This window comes from Panthera onca, chromosome A1 (assembly GCF_046562875.1).
Source record: "Panthera onca isolate mPanOnc1 chromosome A1, mPanOnc1 haplotype 2, whole genome shotgun sequence".
Lineage (NCBI taxonomy): Eukaryota > Metazoa > Chordata > Mammalia > Carnivora > Felidae > Panthera > Panthera onca.
The window spans coordinates 95,868,078-95,893,336 of record NC_138339.1 but is presented as its reverse complement, the minus strand read 5'-3'; the positions used below and the strand labels follow the sequence as shown (position 1 = coordinate 95,893,336).

General features: G+C 34.9%; 1 protein-coding gene across 2 annotated transcripts in view; it reads left to right on the top strand.

Annotated features, from left to right (window-relative positions):
• The window catches only part of TENT2 (terminal nucleotidyltransferase 2), a 71,449-nt gene that overhangs the window by 3,085 nt on the left and 43,105 nt on the right, over window positions 1-25,259 (top strand). For both annotated transcript variants that reach the window (XM_060635468.3, XM_060635467.3), the window contains exons 2-6: window positions 3,082-3,255; window positions 3,687-3,776; window positions 6,319-6,556; window positions 23,214-23,328; window positions 23,419-23,510. In XM_060635468.3, coding sequence (XP_060491451.1) covers window positions 3,119-3,255; window positions 3,687-3,776; window positions 6,319-6,556; window positions 23,214-23,328; window positions 23,419-23,510 — 672 coding nt within the window. In that variant the 5' untranslated portion in view covers window positions 3,082-3,118. The remainder of the gene's footprint in view (window positions 1-3,081; window positions 3,256-3,686; window positions 3,777-6,318; window positions 6,557-23,213; window positions 23,329-23,418; window positions 23,511-25,259) is intronic.

Sequence of the window (25,259 nt, the reverse complement as noted above, 5' to 3'; positions counted from 1 at the left end):
GTTTAGCAGTTATGATAGGAATGATTAAAAAAAAAAAGTATCCTGTAATGAGATACAGACCTGCTGAAGGGAGTTGATGAACTCTTGTTTTCTGGAGGTAACACCTTGTCTCTGGTTCAGATGAGAGAGTCGGGCACTTGGGATGAGATCTGATGGGACCCCACGACTCTTATTCACAATCCATTATAAATCTTGGCCTAGTGAATCTCATTCATTATCTGTGTACATCCTTGGAACTTTAGTCTTGCAAAATTGAAAAAAAGCAAGGAACAAAGTGTGTATGAGTGATTTATTAGTTTCTTCACAGATCTTTCTCTTTTTCTATCCTGTTTTTTCCACCAGTTTTTCCAACCATCTGGTCTCAATACCCAGAGGCAGCTATTATTTCTTTTAGATGCTTAAGTGTTATTTTCCTCTCTTATTCTTCAAAAACTTCTATGGCTTGTTTTTAAAATTGACATCTACTGAAAATTAGAATTCAGCACCTTAATGTAGCCTCCCTTATCATTAAATTGTACTGTATATTAACATGTAAATATATATAGCATATTTTAATAATATACGTAATCTTTAAATAAATATATGAAATAGATATGTAATATGTTACAATTTTGTTTAGATTGATATTTTTAATGTTTGTGTTATTGTGAGAACCAAATAGATAATGATTATATATCCTTTTTTATATGACTTTTTGAGTGTGTGTGTGTGTGTGTTTAGGTAATTTCTTTTTAACTTGCTACTTTTTTGTTTGTGTGATTATTTTTGCTCCTCTCTGTGGTCAAATACATCAGGTAAACTGCCAGTAAAGTTCTAAGTTTTTTTCTCCTTGGGTCTCTTCTTGAAACCCTTCATCCTCTTGCTCTAATTTAAGCTGGTAGCTTTCCTTCACCACTGTTCTGGGGAATTACTTTGTCTCTGCCCTACAGCAGGTCTCCCTTTTCCTAGATCCCAGGTTTTTTGTTTTGTTTTATTTTTTTGATACGTGACATGTCTGAACATGTTTTTATTCTCCCTTGCAGTGATAGTATGGCTCGGTATAGAATTATAGCTTGAGAGCATTTCCTGCAGAGACTTGAAGGCACTAACTTCATTGTCTTGTAGTTTCCTCTGTTGCTATTGAGGATTTTAAAGTCATTTTGATTGTCAGCTCTTTATTTATAACATTTTCCTCTTCTGAAATATAAGTTTCTTTTTCCTTATGTTCTGAAATCTTACCATAATATACCTTGGTACATACATTTTTTAAGGTGTGCTTTGTGCTCATTAGGTCCTTTAAATCTCAGGATTGGTTTTTTTCAGTCCTGGACATTTTATTGTTTTGTTTATTTGATAATTTCCTTCTGTGTGTTTTCTCTCTTCTACGGGAACTTCTGTTATGTTGGACGATGGACCATATAGTTTGATTCTCTTATATTTTTTTCTCTTATTGTTCTGCCTCCTTTCTGCCTTTACTAGTTTTTCCTTTTTATTCTAAGAGATTTCCTCAGTGTTCTTTTAACTTTCTACTCAGTGTTTCTGCTTTTAATTTTATAATTTCGAAGAGCCTTTTCTGCTTTTTAAACAGTATATTGTTTTCTGGTGTTTTTTTGCTTTATTTAATTAATTAATTAATTAATATATTTATTTTGCTCTTGGAATTGTTTTTGTTTATTCCTAGATCTTTTTTCTCTTATGGTGATCCTTGAATGTTTATTTTAAGTGAGAGTTTCTAGAAATCAAATTGGAAGCTCTGTGTGCATGGGTGGGCAGTTTAGTAGTAGACTTTACCGTAGTTTGCTAGCAGGCTTAACTTTTTCTTCGTGGAAAACTGTTACTATATTATGGGTTCTCTGGTTACCATGTCATTTGGTTTCTTTCCCAGTACCATAAATGGGTTTTCTGATTGCCTGCATTGGGAGGGTGGGCTGGGGATCCTATTTTCACTTTGTTGATTTTACTTAATACTTGATTTGTTTGTTACTTTGCCCTCCTCTTTGTAAGTTTGTAGCCTTTGGGATCAGTCATTGCAAAGTATAAATCTCTCCTGCCTGGGTCAGTGAATGGTTCTGATTGCTTTGTACAATAGTTCCCCTGCTTATTCACACAGGAGACATACTAAGACCCCCAGGGAATGTCTAAAACTGTGGGTAGTACCGAACCCTATATATACTACGTTTTTTCCTGTATATACGTACCTTCGATAAAGTTTATAAATTAAGTACAACAATTAATGATAAAATAGAACAATTATATTACTGTATACTGCAATAAAAGTTTTGTAAATGTTGTCTCTTGGAATATCTTAATTATATTGTATTCTGTGATGATGTAGATGATAACATACACATATGATAATATGAAGTGAGGTGAATGGTGTGTGTATTATGACATAGTGTTAGGCTACTATTGACCTGATGATATGTCAGGAGGAGGATCATCTGCTTCTGGGCCATGGTTGACCACAGATAACTGAAACCACAGAAAGTGAAATTGTGGGTAAGGGGGGACTGTTATGTATGTTTTCCCCATTGCTGTGGAACAGGCTCTCTTTTAAGTGACGTCCTTTATATAAATTATTTAGACTTTGAAGGAAATCTCAGAATTTTATAGGTATTAGGCAGTACGGATTCCTTCCTTTGTTTGAGTTGATCTGTAAGAAGATGTGTAAGATCTATATCCTAAGAATCAGGTTGTCATATTATGGTTTATACCTTTGAATAAATTCAACTGGGTATAAATGTAAGAATCTGTATGGCTTCATTAAATGTCTGTCCTGAGTGGTGTCTTTTTTATTATCAAAGTATGTGGTGATAACTTGATTTCTGAAAGATCTGTTGATATTAGGTTAAACACATCAGAAATTAGAAACTTGCATTTTTTTTATTATTTGCATGATATTCTTAATCTAGATTTAAAATTCATTATTAACAAGTTTTTTGTTACCTGTAGTGGGACTTAAGAGATCTGGTAAAACTTTTGAAATAACTTTGTAAGTAAAATTCATAACTTGGTAAATAATTGTTTTAAATAATAGATATTAGTTATTACTGAGTTCAATATTTTCAAGATATAATAATTTGTCTTTTAAAACTATCCTAGGTAGAAGAATACATGTTCACTTTTAGTGAACAAGAGCATGTTCCCAAACTCAATTTTGGGTCGCCCGCCTTTCACCCCAAACCATCAACAACATAATAATTTCTTCGCCCTGTCACCAACTCTTTATTCACACCAGCAGCTTATAGATGCACAGTTCAACTTTCAGAATACAGAGTAAGTATGGTGTTATTTTGGCCCATATCATTTGTAAATTTTGTTTTCTAATTGAGGACATTTTTATATGTTTATATGTTTCATTTTTATATGAAATGTTTGAAGTTAAAAAAACTGTCATTGTTGGGGTGTTTGGGTGGCTCATTTGGTTGAGTAACCGGCTCTTGATATTGGCTCAGGTCATGATCCTATCATGGGATTGAGTTGCTACGTTGGGCTCCATGCTGAGCATGGAGTCTGCTTAAGATTCTCTCTCTCTCCCTCTGTCCCCTACCCCACTCGTGCTCACTTGCGCTGTCTCCTAAAACAATAATAAAAAAGGTCATTGTATTGTTTTTTCTGATCAGTGAAATATTTAGTTTTTTATGAAATTGCTTTTTTGTTTAAGGGAAAAATGTTTATTACTATTGTTCTTTATGTGTTTTTGGTAGTTTGTCAAGAGCGGTGTCATTACAGCAGTTGACATATGGAAATGTCAGTCCAATACAGACCTCAACTTCTCCGTTATTTCGAGGAAGGAAGTAAGTACTTCTTAATTATTTTAAAAGAAAAGTTTGCATTTCTCTGAACTGTAGCTGATTGTTTCTTGTATTAAGATTGTGTGGACATTATGCCCTAAATTTTATTTTCTGAAACCTGTGAAGTCATTCCTGTGACAAAATTTTGAAACTTTTATATTAAATTTAAAAAATTTTAGGGATACTTTTGTGGATTTATTACTGCCATTGCAAATTTTAGATGGAATGAAGCCACATTTTTCAGAAGGCTACTTTTTTTTTTTTTTTTTTTTTTTTTTTTTTTTTTCAGAAGACTACTTTTAATTGAGATTTTAACTAAATTAGATTGTTTTCTGAATTAGTTTGCTGGGACTGCCATATCAAAGTACAACTGATTGGGTGGCTTGCACAGAAATTTATTTTCTCACAATCCTGGAGGCTCGAAGTCCAAGATCAAGGTGTTGGCAGGTTTGTTTTCTTCTGAGACCTCCCTCCTTGGCATGTAGATGGCTGCCTTCTCTGTGTCCTACACAGGCATCTCTGTGTTTTCTGTGTCCTAATCTCTACTTCTAAGGACACTAGTCATATTGGATTAGGGCCTACTTTTAATGACGCCATTTTAAGTTCTTTAAAGGCTGGATGTTCAAAACAGTTAAATTTTGAGGTACTGCTCAACCATTAGAATTTTGAGGGGACACAGTTCAGCCCATAATATCTTCTTTCTAGTAAAATTCACTATTCAATTTATCTAAATTTTACACACCTAAGGTTCTGTAATAAATATTATTATAGTAAAAATTTCTGCATGTTTAAAGCTTTCTATAGAGAAGTCAGAGTCAACTAATTTTAACCAATTAGAAGAAATTGATGTACCACAAAGTAATTATAATAGAATTTTAGAGATGATTATTAAAATAAGGTTTGGCAGTATTTGCAAGATATAGCTGTTGAATGCCTATATAAACATTCCATAAATTTATGTCCGATTAAAAATAACACTAGCTAAGAATTATTGATCATTCATGTAGTAGCATTGTTCTGTGGAGTTTACAAATGATTTAAGTTTCACAAAACTTTATGAGATGAGTACTGTTATCCCTCTTCTGTTGAGGAAGATGAAACAGAGGTTAAGCAACTAGTTATTCAGGTAGAAGCACACTTAGGATTTGAACCCAGGTAGTCTGGCTCTAGATCTTGTGCTTCAGAGCACTGTGAGTTGTTCTTCAAAGTTATCATTGTGGAAGGCTTTATAATGATGCCAAAAGTATTGGCTTTAATTGAGATTTTAATTTTTTTGAAATTGCCTGGATAGCCAGTTTGTGAATCACAAATGAAAACAAATTCCATTGGCTCATAGTTGTACTTTAAAAACTAAAATTGACATTCTCAAGAGAAGCAGCATATAAAGCTAAATCACTTTTATGTTAGCAGATATTAAATATACTCTTAGGTTTTTAGTACTGTACACTTTTACTTGTGAATAGGAGTTCTACTTATTTTTGGGGTCAAGGAGAGAGGAGTTGGTGTAATCCTACTGGGGTATTACATTAAAAAACCTTCGGATGGCCGTGACCCATAGAATTTGAGAGCTTTAAAGTAATTGGATCATTTCCCATGGCCGAAAGTATTGTCTGTATGAACAAACTTAATATATCATTGAAGTAAATTTCTTTTTTTAGACAAATAATTATTTTCATTCTGGCTTTTATTTTGAAAAATTTTATGCCTCCAGAAAAATTTAAAGAATAGTACAGTGAACATCTGTATGCTGTTTACCTAGGTTCATTAAAGTTTTGCTTCATTTGATTTTTTTTGCCTCTTTCTCTTTATTCCTACTTTTTTTTTCCCTGAACCATGATGAAAAATTGTAGACATCATTTCACTGTACATCACTGCATTCCTGCTAAGAACAGGGATCTTTTCCTATATAACCAAAATACATTAGTCATGCCCAAGAAATTTAACATTAATACAATACTGTTATCTGAAATGCAGTTAGTTTTCATATTTCTTTAGTTGTTCAGTGTCTTTATAGCTTTTTAATATGATCTTTTCAACTGATGAACCGGAATATAGGTGGACTTAAAGACCCTTTTTAACTATGTAACACTCAGCTCACTTAATTTTATTCTCATTCTTTAGAATTTGGGTTTTATTGTCAGTGTTTCTATGAATGGAAGTTTTCCTCCAAAGTTTTAACTGCTGAGATAAAATATTGGGATAGTTCTGCAGGAGACTAACCCTGATATATATAGCGTATAGGTTTAAAAATATATACATATATATTCTATAAATTATATATATGCATATATATACATACATATGTATGTACATATATACACACACCCACATACGTACAAACACATTGTCAATATGCATTTTTCCTAAGGTGTTTTTCTAAGGCTTCTCTTGTGCTCAAAATGAATATTTTAAGATTCATATAGAACTAATAATGTGGCCTTGCTGAAAGAGTCAATATTGGCATTTGTTATTTTTATAGTTTTAATTGTTTTCTGTCATTAGAAAGTTATATCTTTAATTACTAAGGTATATTGCTTGTTTTCAGGAGATTAAGCGATGAAAAAAACCTTCCTCTTGACGGTAAACGGCAGCGTTTCCATTCACCCCACCAAGAGCCAACTCTGGTTAACCACATAGTGCCTTTATCAGGTGAAAGAAGATACTCAATGCCGCCATTGTTTCATACACACTATGTACCAGATATAGTCAGATGTGTTCCACCTTTTCGAGAAATACCATTTTTAGAACCTAGAGAAATCACACTGCCTGAGGCCAAAGATAAGGTAATAATAATATAGATTTTAGTTTTACCTTTTGGAAAGTTGATATAAATAATGTATTAAAAACATCAGAAATATCTAATGTTTTGGATTAAATAGAATGTGTCTTTTTTTGCACTGTTTAAACTGTTCAACCTAGTTTTCTGTCTAAATTTGATTTTTTGATTTTTGTTAGCTTTTCTTTTATGGAAGTGTAGCTTTCATATCAGGAAATCAGATTTTCTCTGATTCATAAAAATCTGGATTAGAACTCAAAACATTTGATTTCTTAGTTTAGAGAACTCTACTGTTACTTATTTTTATTTTAGAGAAACACATTTTCATATGGTTATTATAAATGTCAAAAAGCATTTCCTTTTGGGAGGTTTGTGTTTGTCATGAAGTTTTTGAATGTCAAAAATAGCGAATCCAGGAGTCATGGAGAAATTGATACAATCAGAGTGATATGATGCAGAAAGATCTATCAGAAACATTTGTAAAAAGCATTTCCAATAAATGAAATAAAGCTGTTTAATAATTCTTGGAAAATGACATTATCAGCATTGGGGAACAATGAGTTATTTAACACTAATATTAGAAGCATATTTGCCCCCTACCCCCAAATAATTTTAGGTAATTTAGAAGAGTTTACAATGTAAATATCTGTGTTCTCTTGGCTTGTCTGTGGATTACATTTTGCTGTTTTTACATTTTCAAAGCTGCTCCACTTTTAAGAAATACTGACATCTGTAGGCTAAGGAGAATGATCCTGAAGGGAGTATAGTGACTTTGTTTTACTCATCTGTGGGTTCCTGGCAACCAGCATAGGTCTAGAATGTTGTAAATGTATAGAAAATGTTGGATCAAAAAAGGAGCACTTGGTTCATTCTTTAGTTGTGCTGCTTTTTATTCCGTCATCATTCTTTCATTGTATCATAAAATTCACTCTTTTTAAGTATACAGTTCAGTTTTTAGTATATTCACACAGTTGTACAGTGATCACCACTCTCTAATTCTAGTATGCTTTCATCGTCCCCGGACGAAACATGTACCCAGTACCAGTCCCTTCCCCATCCCTGACCTTCCTCTCCCTTACCACCTGCCCCCCTTGGTTGCCACCAGTTGATTTTTTTTATCTCTATGGATTTGCTTATTCTAGACATTCATATAAGTGGAATCATACATTATGTGGTCTTGCTTTTTTAACTTAGTGTATTTTCAAGGTTCATCCATGTCATAGAATGTGTCAGTTCTTTGTCTCTTTTTATAACTGAATAATATTCTGCTGTATAGATACACCATTGTATTTTGTTTATGCATTCATCATTTGCTCAGCTTTGGGGCTGTTTCTTCTCTTTGGCTATTCTGAATAATGCTGCTATGAAAATCTGTGTACAGGTTTGTATGGACATGTTTCTATTTCTTTTGGGTGTATGCCTAGTAGTGAAATTGGTGGGTTAGGTGCTAATTCTATGTATACCTTTTTGAGAGCTGCCAGTGTTTTCTAAAGTGGCTGCACCATTTTACATTCTCACCACCAATGTATGAGTGTTCCAATTTATCTCCATCCTTGTCAACACTTGTTATTGTCTGACTTTTTGATTATAGCCATCCTAGTTGGTAAGAAATGGTATCTCATTGTGATTTTGATTTGCATTTCTCTAATAACTAATGATGTTGGTCATCTTTTCATTTGTGTATTCAGATCTTTTGCCCATTTTTTAATTGGAGTATTTATTTTTTATTGTTGAGTTGTAAGAGTTCTTTGTATATTTTGAATATTAGACCATTATATATGATTTCCAAGTATATTCTCCCATTCCTGATTTGTATTTTTCCTTTCTTGATGGTGTCCTTTGAAGCACAAAAGCTTTTCATTTTAACCAAGTCCAATTTATCTTTTTCTTTGGTTGCTTGAGCTTTTGGTGTCGTATATAAAACCATTGCCTGATCCAAGGTCTCAAAGATTAATGTCTATGTGCTATTCTAAGAGTTTTATAGTTTTAGCTCTTAGATTTAGGTCTTTGGTCCATTTTGAGTTTTAATATGATATGAAGTAGGGGCCCAACTTCATTCTTTTGCTGTTAGTCCAGTTGTCCCAGCACTATTTATTAAATAGATTCTGTCATTCTTCTGTTAATATGAAGTAGAAAAGCAATTAGGTAAAACGAGTGGGAGGGAGGATGAGGCAAAGTAAAATGGGAAAAGACTAACTTGAGAAGTTTTGGTACTGTTTCTCTCCTCTCTCCATTCTTTGTCCTTTCTTTGCTTTCTCATTTTAAAGAAACTCTTACAATGCTATAATGTAAAAGCCTATGGTATAAATCAAATCTGACAAATTCTTTTAGTGAATATATAAGAATCTTTTACTATGAGTTTTTAATTATGTATACAGACTCATTTTCTATGGAATTTATAAATATTGAAGCTTTCTATCTTTTTGTATGTATTTATATAGTCATAATAGGTAACTATTGGAACTAACTAAATAACTGCTAGTTCTGCATGTGGACGAGGTATATGGTGAGTGTCAGTAAATTTAATAACATAATTTACATTAGTCAGTATATATCATTTAGTGAAGTATGGTTCCATATCAGTAACTTTTTCTGTGTGTAGTAGCATGGAAAAAGATCTCTTATATCTCATGTTTTTGGAGTAAGCATTTGTTTCAGAAAGGTAAAGATATATTTTGTTAAGCAAATTTTTTTGAGTGCTACTCTCTACCTGCCTAGTTGTGGGAGAAAGAAGGCAAGCAATTAGTTTTGTGTTCATCCTTTAAGAGAACACTTTTAAAGAAAACTAACACTTATTGATGCCTTTTCTAGGCATTCATATGTTATATCATTTAGTCTTTTCAACAACCCCATGACATGGATATTATCCTAATCTTACTGAGGCTCAGAAAGCTAAATAACTTGTTCAAGGTCACAGCTAGTAACTGACACAACCAAGATTTGACCTTTGTCTCTAATAATACAAAGAGGAGGAATTTAAGATGTTTAAAATCAGGGGTAGGGAGATGACATTCTTAGAATTGACTATAACACCAGGTGATCTGTGAAAGTAATAGCTAATATTTAGTGGCTTTCTTTGCCAGCAGTGTGCTCAATGGTTTCTATCATTTACCTCTGTTTATCTCTGCTACAGTATGAAGTGAATGGGAAGTCCAGTGTGAAAAAAATGGAGTAGTGGTTTGGGGTCTTGAGTGCCCAGTGGAATGCCATTGAAGGTTTTTGAGTAGAGAAATAGCACAGATTGACATTTTGGGGAAAATGGTTCTTGTGGTATAGTGGAGTTGAGCTTGGAATAAGGAGGGCCTGGAAGATGGGTGATTACCTTTAAAGCTATTAAATTCATTTGATGAGAGGCATGGAAGCTTTCAATTATGGCATATGGTAGTGGGAAAGATGTGAAAGACCACGCATAAGGAAAATTGGTAGAATGTGTGGAATCACTGAATATAGGGGAGAGAGGGGGAGGCTTTGATGTCTCCACTGCTTTGATTTTGGACTACTAACAGAGATAAGAAACCTAGATGTGAGGCGTATAAATTAGTTGAGGAACCAGTCATTTGTTTTGTTTGATTTTTTTTAAATGTTTATTTTTGAGAGAGAGTGACCGAGCACAAGTGGGGGAGGAGCGGGGGGGGGGGGGGGGGACACAGAATCTGAAGCAGGCTCCAAGATCCGAGCTGTCAGCACAGAGCTCAATGTGGGACTTAAACCCATGATCTGCGAGATCATGACCTGAGCTGAATTTGGACACTTAACGGACTGATCCACCCAGGTGCTCCACAAGAATTTTTGGAAGTATGGGAATATCTGTAATTTTTGGGAAACTTCATCTTCTGCAGATTACACACTAAGAATATAGGTCTATGGAAAAATAGGACTGGAGCATATTATTTGAAATCTAAACATTTTTGTAACCAGAATGCTATCAAGAGTAATAATTGATACCTTGGGAAATAACTTGGTCATACCAGATAGGCGGCTTAGTATGACTGGATGCTGCTGCAGGGGATATTAAAAATATACAAAATAGAGTTGAGATATTGGCTTGTGGAGGGCACTGAGACAAGGCAGTTAAAAGTGGAGCTCTGAGTCAGTGAGGCTGCTACAAGTAGACACAGAAGGAAATATACCAGCAAAGAGCTGTTTGAGGCTGGGGAGATGTTTTATTGAGTGGGAACCCTCAATATAGTAGGAACGCAAACAAACAGGTGGGGGCTTATTTTTAGTTGTGTTAGATCCATAAGGACTCTTACCTGTGCAACAGCCAAACTCAGGGATTCTTTTTCTTTCTCATGAAGGTTATGATTCTGAGACTTCACTGTATGAATTTGAGTAAAGGTAGATGTAAGGAAGTTATTGTAGTGTTCTGTTCTAGGTGAAAGGGAATTATACCTTGAATTATGAAGTGCTTGTAGAGCACTTCACATTAGGAAGAGAAATTGATGGATTTAAGCTTTATTTGGGAATTCGAATTTATAGGATTTGGTGATGGATTATATTAGGTCATCCAGGCCTACTTTCACAAGGAGTGTCTTGTTCATTTTAGAATGTCTAACACTCCTGGCTTTCAACTCACTAGATACCACTAATCCCATTATGAGAAACAAAAAAGTCTACAGACATTGCCGTCTCACCTTGGGGTAGAATTGCTCCTGGTTGAGAACCACTGAATTAGATAGAGAAGAAGATACTGAGAATTTCAGGCTTCTACATGGATTCATGGTGGTATCATTGAGATGGAACAAAATGGAAGAGTAGTAATATTTATGTGTGTGTGTGTGCTTAGTAGGGATTGGAGGATAAACAGGAGCCTCATCAATTCTGTGGACATTTGTCTTTAATGTGTATTTGAAACATCACATTATTTATTAAAGATGATAGTTTAATATTATAGATCTGGAATTCAGAGGAAAGGTATTGACTAGAAATGTACATTTGGTAATCATTGGCATATAGATGGTAATTGAAACCAAGAGTGTGGATGTGATTGTTCAGGGAGAGAAGAGAGCCTGGATTCAAGACTGAAAGAGGTTGAGGAAAGGATGGGAAAACAGAAATGGAAATTAAAAATATATACAACTGTTTTGGGGAGTTTGGCTGTGAAGTGGAGGAGCTAAAGATTTGAAGTTGTAGCAAAGGATTTTTTAAATTTTTAAATTTTTATTTGAACCACATATAAATGTTTAGGGGAAAGATTTAGTGGAGAGAGGGGAAATTGACTATTCTGCCAGGAAAAGAACAATCATGAATAAGATTCCTCAGAAGATAGGAAGGGCATGGATCTTGCTTATGGGTGGAGTGATTGGCTTTAGGTAAGAGAAAAGCTTTCTGGAACTGGAGGAAAGGAGGGGAGGATAGGTGTAGATAATAAGGAAGTTTGTAGATATGATATGGAGACATTAATGTGGAGTTCCCATAGTTGAGTGGCTTCTTCCTGTTTTCTTTATGAATTATTATGCAAGGGCATCTGTTAAGAGTGAGGAGAATGAAGTGGGATATCCAGGGTTTGAGAATAGTGGAGAGGGTTTGAAATAAAATTGACTGAGGGCAGGAAATCAAGCTGTGACCAGAGAAATAAAATAGAGAAAGACCAGTTGCTGGCTGGTGTTAGACGATTCGCTTAAGATTGGTAATAATGAATTTATTATAATAATAATGAGTCATCAACTGGTTCAGTTAGCTCCAAGGAGAGGTTTTGTTAGTTAGTTTTAATTACTTTGAAAATTCATATTCTGTGTTTTGAGACCTGAAGATTTAAGTTTTTGAAAATGAATACCCTTTGAGTTCACATTTTTCCTCCATTTTAAAATCTCTTGTCAGTTTTTTTCAAGTTGCTATATTAACAGAATTCTTTAAAATATCTGAATTACCTTTCTGAATTAACATTTATTTCACTCTAGCTTTTAGGTGAATATATGGTTGCCTGGACAAAAAAGAGGCTGTAGAGGAATCAAGAGTTAACCAAGCTCCTGAATTCTGTTATAACTGTTCTTTGGAAATTCTGATTAGTTTGAAGATACTATGTGAGTTGAAGTAATTGATTTTGAATTTTTAGTTGAGATGAGGTTAGGCTGAGGTTTTCTTGGTACTGATTATAAAATAAAAAAGATGATTGTGAATTAATTATTCAAGGTATCTTTTATAATGTTTAATTTTGGAAAGGAGAAAATATGGTGGATCCTCTTGGCGCCCTTGGAGGAACAGTTTAGGGACAGTTATCTTACAGATCTCTTAGAGGCTCCATGTTTAAAAAAAATTTTTTTTTTAAATTTCAGTATTTCACTTTGTTTAGAAACATTAAAAAAGGGGATAAAGTATTTGTAAAGTGTTGGCTCACTGAATTTTAAATACACTTGGCCACTGAACAACACAGTGGTTAGTGGTGCTAGCCTCCTACACTGTCGAAATCCTTGTATAACTTTTGACACCACCAAAACTTCACTGCTAATAGCCTGTTGACTGGAAGCCTTACCAATAACATAAACAGTCAGTTAACATACATTTTGTATGTTGAATGTATCATATACTGTATTCTTAAAATAGGATGGAGAAAAAATGTTGAAATCGTAGGGAAGAGAAAATACATTTATAGTACTATACTGTATTTATCGAAAAAAATCTGAGTATAAGGATACCTGTGCAGTTCAAACCTGTGTTATTCAAAGGTCAACTGTAGTTAAAATGCGTGTATGCCCACAACTCCTGCTAATCTTTTATTTCAGCTTTTTTGAGATATGATTGACAAATAAAAATTGTATATATTTAAGGTGTAACTATAATGTCTGTAAATTGTGATTTACCATAATCAACCTAATATCCATCACCTCCCATAGTTACCACACTTTTTTTGTGGTGAGAACAACTAAGATACAGTCTATTAGCAAATTTCAAGTATATAATACATGATTATTAAAAAAATTTTTTTAAGTGTTTGCTTTTGAGAGAGAGAGAGAAAGACTGAGTTTGAGCGGGGAAGAGGCAGAGAGAGAGGGAGACACAGAACTCGATGTGAGCTCCAGGTTCTGTGCTGTTAGCACAGAGCCCAACGTGGGGCTCGAACTCACAAACTGTGAGATCATAACCTGAGCCGAAGTCAGATACTTAACTGACTGAGCCACCCAGTCGCCCGCACAATACATTATTATTAATTAAAGTCACCATATTATGAATTATGTCTCTAGAACTTAATCATCTTATAACTGGAAGTTTGTATGCTTTCATCAACATCACACCATTTCCTCCATACCCCCAGCTCCTGATAATCACTGTTCTACTCTCTGCTTATTAATTTGACTTTTTTAGATTTCGCATAAAAGAGATCATTCAGTGTTTTCTTTTTATGTTTAGTTTATTTCATTTACTATATTGTCTTCCAGGTTTATCCATGTTGCAAATGGCAGAATTTCCTTCTTTTTTAAGGCCAAATGATATTTCATGGTGTATGTATGTGTGTGTGTATGTATATGTATGTATACGTATGTGTGTATGTATGTTTATATACCACATTTTCTTTATCCATTCGTCGGTTGACATTTAGGTTGTTTTCTTATCTTGGCTACTGTTTAATGCTACAGTGAACATGGAAGTGCAGATATCTCTTTGAGATACTGGTTTTATTTCCTTTGAATGTATACCCAGAAGTGGAATTGCTGGATCATATGGTAGTTCCATTTTTTAATTTTTTAAAGTTTATTTATTTATTTTTAAGAGAGAGTGAGTGCTAGTGGGGGAGAAGCGCAGAGAGAGAGAATCCCAAGCAGGCTCTGCATGCTGTCAGCGCAGAGCCTAACACAGGGCCATGAACCCACAAGTTGTGAGGTCATGACCTGAGCCAAAACCAAGAGCCAGACTCCCAACCAGCTGAGCCACCCGGGTGCCCCATATTTTCAATTTTTTGAGGAGTCTCCATACTGTTTTCCAGTGTGGTTATACCAATTTACATTCTCACAGACAGTATGTGTTTCCTTTCCTCTTCATCCTTGCTACCTTTGACTTTGATAATGGTCTTTTAACAAGTGTGAGAGGATATCTCATTGTGGCTTTGATTTGCATCTCCCTGATGATTAGTAATGTTGAACATCTTTTCATGTATCTGTTGACATTTGTGTGTCATTGGAAAATGTTTGTTCAGGTCCTTTGCCCATTTTTAAATTGGATTATTGATTAATTGATTGCTATTGAGTCATAGGAGTTTCTTTATATTTTGGATATTAACCCCTTATTTGGTGTATCATTTGCAAATAATTTTCTCCCATTCTGTAGATTGCTTTTTCATTTTGTTGACTGTTTCTTTTGCTGTGCAAAAACTTCTTAGTTTGATGTAGTCCCACTTGATTTTAGCTTTAGTTACCTGTGATTTTGGTGTCAAGTCCAAAAAATCATTGCAAGACTGTTGTCAGGGAGCTTTTTTACACTCTTCTTTGCTAAGGAGTTTTACTGTTTCAGATCTTACAGTTAAATCTTTAATCCATTTTGACTTGGCTTTTGTGTATGGTGTAAGATAGGGGTCCATTTTCATTCTTTTGCACGTAGATATCCAGTTTGCCCAACATTGTTGAAGACTACCCTTTTTCCATTGTGAAGTCTTGGTACCTTTGTTCAAGGTACCAGATAGGTTTGTTTCTGTGCTCTCTAGTGTGGTCTGTGTGTCTGTTTTTTATGCCAGTACCATAGTATTTTGATTACTATAGCTTTGTAATATAATTTGAAATCAGGAAGTGTGATGCTTCCAGCTTTTTTGTTCTTGCTCAAGATTGTTGTAGCTATTCTGGGTCATTTGGGTTCCATAGGAATTTTACCAATGTCTTTTCTATTTCTGTGAAAAATGCCATTTGAGTTTTGATAGGGATTGCATTAAATCTATAGATCATTTTGGGTACTGTGAACTTCTTAGCAATTTTAATTCTTCCAATCTGCAAATATGGGATGTCTTTCTATTTATTTGTTGTCTTCGGTTTCTTTTGTCAATATTTTATAGTCTTCATTGTGAAGATCTTTCGCCTCCTTGGTTAAACTTATTCCTAGGGCCCTATCTTTGTATTGTATGTGTCAGAAAAGTTTTGAAAGCTACTGAGATGTAAATTTATGTAGAAAATCTAGGCCAGGACTCAGCAGAAGAGGTCCTCAAGTGAAAACTTGTTTTATTTTGTTATTTCCAAGTTCAGTAATAATATATGCCTAAAAGCAGTCAAACTTAAGGGAAAGAAATCAGTAATTCAGACTGCCTAATCATTGTGCCAGTCGATAAATTAAGAAGACTACATTTTGTCCACACACAAAAACATAGTAATTTAACCTGCTAACAAGGAGTGTGTTATTTTTGACATGACATTTTCCTGATTCTATTTTATTTTAGTTAATTTTAAGAGAAAGGGAATTCAGCATCAGTAATGAATTTAAACTTTTATTACTTATCTAACTTTATTCAGTAATTAATACCAACTTTTTCTTTTTTGTTTTAAAGTTTATTTTTTGAGAGAGAAGGAAAGAGCCCGTTTGTGTGCACATGCACATGTGCACGAGTGTGAGAGGAACAGAGAGAGAGAGAGAAAATCTCAAGCAGGGTGACCCCCTGTGTGGGGTTCAGTCTTAAGAACTGTGAGATCATGCCCAGAGCCAAAACCAACAGTTGGAAACTTGAGCCACCCAGCTGTCCCAGTACTGTATTGTAAGATTATGGCAGTCTTTGTGTCTGAGGGGAGAGAGCCTGAGAGAGCTTGAGAAATTGCCTGTTTTGTTGAAATGTTTATGAACTAATAACTAATGTTTTCTGTACCATACTTTATTTCCCTTGCCTTGATAGCTCATTACCGACTTGTGCTTGTTGTTTCAAATAGCAATTATGTTTAGTCAAAAGCCTGTCACCATTTTCATATATTATAGTATGTGGTCAGGTCTTGGTAATCCCAGCTGGTAGTTTTTTTTGCTTTCTTTTACCTGGGGACCCAGTGAACAGGGGCAGATATAGAAGCTGCTGAGGATGACATTAGGCTTTATTTATTGACACACTTAAAATTTTTTCTGAATCCCAATCTATACTTGTCCTTGATGGCTTGTGTTGACCTAAGACAGTGATAACTTGTAATTTGTTTGAGCCTGACTTTGAGGACGGGTTATAGTATTTTTTTAGGAAAAATGAACATTTATATTTGGAAGAAACAATAATATTTTAAACTGTATGTATATAAATCTTTTTACAGTTTTGAACATATATAACATTTACTTATAGTAAAAAATAGATGTCTTTTACTATTATTATTACTTTGAAGTTAAAGCAGTAGATCTTGGCAGGCAGCCTAAACGGGTAGTATTGTAGAGATTTAAATAACTTTAAGAATAGGGGGGCCTGGGTGGCTCAGTTGGTTAAGCGGCCGACTTAAGCCTAGGTCATGATCTCGCTGTTCCCGAGTTACAGCCCCACGTTGGGCTCTGTGCTGACAGCTCAGATCTTGGATCCTGTTTCAGATTCCCTGCCCTCTCTCTGTCCCTACCCCACTCACGCTCTCTCTCAAAAATAAATAAACATTAAAAAAATTTAAATAACTGTAAAGAATAATCTATTTTACGGATACTTTGTTGTAATTATTTTTTTAAACTAACGATAAGGAAACAAAAGCAATTATTATATTTTTGAAGTTTGTTTTGAGAGAGAGAGAGAGAGAGACAGTGTGAGTGGGGGGAGTGGCAGCGATAGAGGGAGAGAGAGAATCCTAAGCAGGCTCCACACTGCCCGCACAAAGCCCTATGTGGAGCTTGAACTCATAAAACCACGAGATCATGACCTGAGCCGAGACCAAGAGTCAGACTCTTAACTCACTGAGCCACTCAGGTGCCTGAGTGAAGCAAAAGCAATTAAAGAAAGTTCCTGAAGTGCCATTATTAATAGTCACCTTGGTGTTACATATATGATCTGAATATTTGATGCTTGATATTCATCAGCTGAGGAGAATTCATATCCTACCTCCCTCCCTGCTCCCCTGAATTATTGAACCGTCTTCTGAAATATTTCTCTAAATTTAAGTAGAAGTCTTACTTTAGCATATATGTGTATTAATTTTGAGTTTTGTCGCATTTTTACTCTATATTCTGTATGGTGTTTGTTCTAAGATACAAAAACATAATTTGATAATGAGAATCCCTAAGTAAATAATTAGATAGTAAGGAAAATTCTTTTGTATAGAAACCTATTAGATCTCCATTATAACAGTACTTGAAAGAGAAGAAATGTTTCCATGAGTGTAAAAAAGGGAAGGGAGCTAGTATATAGTATTATATTTTTCATATAATCATAAATTTTTTCATATGTGAATGTTTCTATATGAACACGATCATTCAGATGAAAGAATTTTTATATATAAAATTTCATTTGAGCATTGTTATAAAGAAATTTGTAACTTTTTGTTATCCAACAAATGTAATTATATGTAGGATAGTACCTGCTATCAGTTCTAGGATTGTGTTGATCTGCCTAACTGATTCTGTAGATCAGGGGATTGGCAAAACTTTTCTATAAGGGCCAAATAGTAAATATTTTAGACGTGTGGGCTATGTGGGGCCTCTGTTAAATTTTTTTTCTTTCTTTTTGAAGCAATCCTTAAAAAATGTAAAAATTATTTTATGTTACTGGCCTGTAAAACAGTTCAGAGACGGTTATTTGGCTTACAGGTTATAGTTTGCCAATCCTACAGATGAATTAAACTTAATCATTCAAGTGTCATTTAAAATTTTAGGGGCGCCGGGGTGCCTCAGTCGGTTAAGCGTCCAACTTTGGCTCAGGTCATGGACTCACATGAACTCGCGGTTTGTGAGTTCGAGCCCTGCATCAGGCCCCGTGCTGACAGCTTGGAGCTCAGAGCCCGGAGCCTGCCTCTCTCTCTACCCTTCCCCTGCTCATGCTCTATCTCTCTCTGTCTCTCAAAAATAAATAAATGTTAAAAAAAAATTAAAAAATATTTATATTAACCACTTTACTGGAAACCTTTTTCAAATCTTTTATAAACTTGGATGCTTTTTATTATGGAAAATATCAAATACGTACAAAAATAGAATATGGTATCACAGATCCTTATATCACCAAACTTTAAAAACTACCAACATACTGCCAGTTTTATTTCATCTATACCTCTCTCCCTCATTAGTTTGAGTCATTATATAATGACATAATATTCACAAATATTTTCAATATTTTTTGTTATCTTTTTTATCCTTTTGCCAATGCCATACTATCTTGTAAGTCTTGAAGGCAGGTAATGCAGATCCTCCAAATTTTGTCTTCTTCTTTGTGTGTGTGTGTATTCTTGTTTTTTTGCCTTTCAAATAAAATTTAAAGTTATTTTCTTAGTTTCTAGAAACAAGCCTGCTAGGTCTGGTCTTGTCTTCTTTCTTTCTTTCTTTCTTTCTTTCTTTCTTTTTCTTTCTTTCTTTCTTTTATTTACTTTTGAGTGACAGAGAGAGAATATGAGCAGGGGAAGGGCAGAGAGAAGGACACAGACTCTGAAGCAGGCTCCAGGGTCTGAGCTGTCAGCACAGAGCCTGATGCGAGGCTGGAACTCACTGGCTGGGAGATAATGACCTGAGCCGAAGTTGGACAATTAACCGACTGAGCCACCCAGGTGCCCCCCCCCCCCCCGCCTTTTTTTAATGTTTATTTACTTATTTTGAGAGAGAGAGAGAGACAGAGGGTGTCAACAGAGGAGGGACAGAGAGAGAGTCACCCAAAGCAGGCTCCAGGCCCCGATGCAGGGCTTGAACCCACAAACCATGAGATCATGACCTGAGCTGAAGTCAGACACTCACCCAACTGAGCCACCTGGCCTCCCATCTTTTCTTTTCTTTTCTTTTGATTGTACTGACTGTATAGATTAATTTCAGGAGAATTAACGTCTTACTAGTAGTTACTTGATCCATGGGCATGGTATAGCTCTCCATTTGTTTAGGCTTTTAATTTTTTACATCAATATTTGGTAATTTAAATGTACAAGTTTTATATATCTTTTGGTAAATATATTTGTAAATATTTCTTGTTTTTTGCGGTTATTGATGTTTTTTAAATGCAGATTTCCGATTGTTTTTTGTTAGTACCAATATATATACTAGTATAGTACTATACTAGTAACCTTAGAAACTTAAAACATGAGAAAAAATGCCTTGGCTTGATATATTATGTTAAAAATTCCATTAATCTTGTGGACATGTCTTTGTGGTGTGCTTTATTATCTGTAGGAGTGTTACTCTCTTCTGTTTTCTTTTTAAAACTTTGTATGGGAATTGACCAGAATCCTCTTTAGGCATCATTTCTTCAAATTTTTTTTCTTGCCTCTCATTCACACCTCCTCCCTTTCTGAGATTCCAGTTTTCTGTTAATTTGTATTTAACAAATACAAATACAACTGAGGGATCTTTTCCTGTACCATTTTTATGAGGGTTGGGCAGGCTAGCTTTCCTGGGTTTATGGCTTTAGGACTTGTCTTCTGTTGTTATGTAGTATTTAAGAAATATATTTTCTGAGACCTTTTCTCTCCTTTTATATAGAGTAGGATTTTTCACCCTCTGCAATATTGGCATTTTTGAGTTAGATGACCTTTGCTGTGAGGGATCAACCTATTCAGAGTAAGATGTTTAGTGGCATTCTGGCCTCTATCTATTAGATACCAGTGATGAACCAATGGCACCTCTCTTCCCCCCAGTTATGGTAACTAAAAATGTTGCTAGGCATTGTCAAATGTCCCTGTGGAGTCAGAATCATCGTAATGCTACACTGTCTTTTCTTTGCATCTAATGGCTCTTTACTGTTTATTTTAGATTTCTCCTCCTTCCAGTTTCTTGCTTTGTTTTAGAAAGGAGCTTTCACTTTTTTTTTTTTTTTTTTTTTTTTTTTTGAGATTTCTGATATTTCTTTGATCCTCTTACATTTATCTGTGGACTCTTGCATATAGCCTGTGAAACTCTCCCCTAGTTTTGATTGCTGTTCCACTCGGAATTGGATTCCTTAATTTGAGGAAGGGAGCAGGAAGTAGTACCTATGGGCAGTTTGATTTCTGGATGGTCTGGCTTTGGGACTGTCCAAAATTTTTTTTTCCTTTTTTTCTTCGTATTTCTGATACCATGTAGGTCTTGGTACTATTGGTATTTGGTCCCCTCTGCTCATATTTTGGGGTCCATGAGTAATACATAGTCATTGTATTGTATTTGTTCACCATGTTTTATTTTGATTTGGTTTGGTTTGATCTGTTTATTTAATTCTCCTAGTTGCTTTATCTTTTTGGAGGGAAGGTTATTAAAAGTATTAAAATATTAATGTTAAGGATGTTAATATTATCAAAGTGATATTAAAAAATTGTCTCTTTCATCACCAAGTTGCCCAGACTGCCTGTCTTCTTAAAATGTGTAATCTAAACATGATAAAAGGAAATGTTTATTCACTCTTTTCTCAGTCTACTTAAAAAAATTTTTTTTTAATTAAAAAACTTATTTCTAGTTGAAGGATAGGTGATATTATATTAATTTTAGGTGTACAACATAGTGATTTGACAATTGTATATATTAGGAAATGCTCACCACAATAAGTATAATTACTGTCACCATACACAATTATTGTAATACTACTGACAGTATTTCCTGTGCTGTACCTTTCATTTCTGTAACTTGTTTATTTTGTAACTGAAAGTTTGTACCTCTTTTTTTATTAAATGTTGTATCTTAATGTTTATTTTTGAGAGAGAGAGAGAGAGAGAGAGTGCATGTGTGTGTGTGTGTGTGTGTGTGTGTCTGTGTGTGTGTCTGTGTGTGTGTCTGTGTGTGTGTGTGTGTCTGTGTGTGTGAGCAGGGGAGGGGCAGAGAGAGAGGGAGCCACACAATCCAAAGTAGGCTCCAGGTTCTGAGCTGTCAGCACAGAGCCTGGTGCAGGGCTGAAACCCACAAACCGTGAAATTATGACCTGAGCCGAAGTTGGACGCTTAACCTGAGCCACCCAGGCACCCCTGAAACTTTGTACCTCTTAATCCCCTTCACTTATTTTGCCTATTCCCTCACCTTCTCCTTCTGACAACTACCATTTTGTTCTCTGTATATTTGAATCTATTTCCTTTTTTTGTTTTGTTCATTTTAAGAAAACATTTTAAATGATGGGTGGACTTGTGCCTGGACTCTGAGGAAGGCCTAGAGAAGGAGAGGCTGAAAATGCAAGAGAAAGATGAAAAACAGATGGAAATATTTGTGCTCTGGAGTGACCAGAGGGCTTGGATACCAAAGTATTGGTAGAGGGATGAACTTTGAATAGGGGAAGAGAACAGTTTGTCTGACAGAAGAGGGAAGGAGATGAGATTTTATTTTATTTAGATATGTTAGTTTGCAAAAGGTTGCCGTTAGGAAACTGAGGAATGTCACATCTGGTATTTTCAATTTGCATAGTAAACTTTATGTAAAGTTATTTGCTAAAGAAAATGAAGTAAGTATAGGGGACTTGAGGAAAGTAGTAAAGATTTAAAATGGTGATGGTGTAAAATGAGAGCAAAATCTAACCAGAGGCATGGGTGTCTTAGTGATGGTAAGGACCAACCCTGGGCTAGACCTTAAAATATAAATTTGAAAGATGCCAATTTTGTGATTTAAATATTTTTTTCAGCTTCATTTTAGCAACTGAGATGTAAGAGCTTAGAAGGTGGTTGTTTGTTTAGACCTAAGATTAGCATTTTGCAGGACAGGAGTCAGAGCTTCACACGGGAATAATGTTAAGGCATGATAAAAGAGTGGTTCAAGGGATTCACTCTGGGGTATAGACTGGGTAGGGAAGGAAATCACACCATTCAGGTGTTGATGAGCTCGGAGAAAAGGAAGGATTCAGTGGAATCCAGGTCTATTAAAGTTCAGAGCTAGAGAAATTCTGTTTTATTGTAAAGACCATGTTATGGCTGCGGGATTGTAAAGCTGGGAAAAAATGTTGGAGTAAGAAAGTTCAGAAATGGTGGGAGTATGTTGTGATACGTAGCGCATTGTAGATGAGGAAATTACCTGTGATGATGGCAAGAGTTGGGTTGAAGGGGGAAGTGTGAATCAAATAGGTAGATAAACAAGAGGATCTAACTGTAGATGGTAACAAAAAGGGTTCAGGCCAGTATTGTAAGAATGGGGAATAAGGGTGGTTTGCATGAAAAAAGACAACCAGGGGCTTCTAAAGTTTGTTAGTGTTTGTTATTGGTGGTATAAATATCAGGGGTTGGGCAAAACTTGTTTTTTAAAGGGACAGACAGTAAATGTCTTATACTTTGCCACTCACATGTTTCTGTTGCGTATTTTTATTTATCTGTTTGTTTATATAACCCTTTAAAAATGTAAAAACCATTCTTTGCTCATGTGCCTTCCCAAAACAGGCTGCAACCAAAGATTATAGTTTGCTGTCCCATGGATTATATTCTTTAAGAATTATCTGTGACCAGTTGTACTTTTTTGTGATTAACCAATGATACTTTACTTGGGAAAAGTTTGTAACTATTTTATTTACTAAGTAACTATCATTACTTGAGTGACAGTAGTTTTGGAAAGTGTAAGGAGATTATATGTATTCATTTTAAAGATACCGTTGGTAGTGTTGTTTTACACTTCTTAGTATGGTAATTACGTTTACGTTTCTGAACAAAATTTTTACTTTTTGTTGTGGTGGATTCAAGTTGAGTCAGCAGATACTGGAGTTATTTGAAGCATGTCAGCAGCAAGTAAGTGATTTAAAGAAGAAAGAACTGTGTCGAACACAGCTGCAGAGAGAAATTCAGCTCTTATTTCCACGTATGTTTTCCTATTTTGCATGCCCTTTACATATATATGTTCCTATTTAAAATTTTAAATAATACTTTATAATCTGTTCTATTTCTCTAGAAAGCAGACTTTTTTTGGTTGGGTCCTCTTTAAATGGATTTGGTACTCGGAGCAGTGACGGTGATTTATGCCTAGTTGTTAAAGAGGAACCAGTAAGTAATGAAACATTTATTTCAAAAGTTAAATTTCATATAAAAATCATTGAAGAAAAAAACTTGTTTTTTGTTAATTTTTTTTTAATGTTTATTTATTTTTGAGACAGAGAGAGACACAGCATGAAGGGGGGGGGGGGGGCAGAGAGAGAGGGAGACACAGAATTGGAAGCAGGCTCCAGGCTCTGAGCCATCAGCCCAGAGCCCGACGCGGGGCTTGAACTCGTGGACCGCGAGATCGTGACCTGAGCTGAAGTCGGACACTTAACCGACTGAGCCACCCAGGCGCCCCGAAAAAAACTTGTTTTAATTAGTTCTTTGGATTTGTTGTTCATATTAATTCAGGAAAACCCAGGAAATGCTTCTTTCTCTTTTAAGGCATATGCACATGCACACATAAGCATAACGGGGATTTTAGCATTAATTTATTTTTAAGTTGTTGAAGTGAGATGGCTTCACTGTGTTTTTAAAGAGCTCTACCTCTGTTTGCTTGGATTGGATATGTTGCCAAGATGCAACAGACATGAAGAGAATGTGTCAGTATTATCTTGATATAGTAAAACCTTGGATTGTGAGTAACTTGTTCTGCGAGTGTTCTGCAAGATGAACAAACATTTATTTAAAAAAAAATTATTTTAATGTTTATTTATTTTTGAGATAGAGACACAGCATGAGTGGAGGAGGGTAGAGAGAGAGAGGGAGATGCAGAATCCAAAGCAGGCTCCAGACTCAGCTGTCAGTACAGAGCCCGACGCAAGGCTCAAACTCACGAGCTGTGAGATCATGACCTGAGCTGAAGTCGGACGCTTAACCGACTGAACCACCCAGGTGCCCTGATGAACAAACATTTCTAATAAATTTTAACTTGATTAACTAGTGAGGTCTTGCAATACTTGTAGTACGTGACACCAAATGTCACGTGATCACAAATGAGCCAATGGTTCTTGAAATTCGCTTTGACATACAAGTGCTTTGGATTACAAGCATGTTTTTAGAATGAATTATGTTTGCAAACCAAAGTTTTACTGTATTTCCTTTCCATTTAAATTATCAATGATTCTTCTTTTAATCTTTTCTCCCCCCTTGAAAATGCTACGGGGTTTGGAGTTCTTATTTTGGGAATACACAAAGGGATTTCATTGACATTTAAAATATTTTTTAAATATTTTGGCTTGTTTCTTTTTACTTTTGTTTAGCAACCAAATTTTGTTATTTAGTATTATGTTTGTTTGAATTTCCTGTTAACTGATACTCTTGTGTGTCCTTAATACAACAGTAATCGGTGTTCACTAAGCTGACTTGAGGCAGTCTCTTTAATATGCCGAAGTCTCTTCTGAATTACCCAAGATTAATTTCAGTATAATTTTAATGTGCTTTATTATATTCTGCCTCTTTAAAAATACAAAAATACCTACTGAATGGTAATATATATTTTTATTTTATTATTTCACTAATAAAATTGGCTTATAATTACTGCAAATCAGAAAGAGGTTTATTCCAGGAAAGAAACTCTGACACTTTTCTATGCTTTGCAATCATATAAAGGAAAAAAAAACCCTCAGAAATAATAAACATAGTGAAGAATACTAGAGTTTTAATTAAATCTCTCATGCAGTTAGACTCTTTTCAGCCACATCACACCAATCCTCCATCTGGTTCATATGTTTGTGTTGTGTTGTCAGAACTTGTCCTTAAAGCAGCTCACAATGTAGATAGGGAAATAAAACATGTTACAGAAAGTTAAAATTC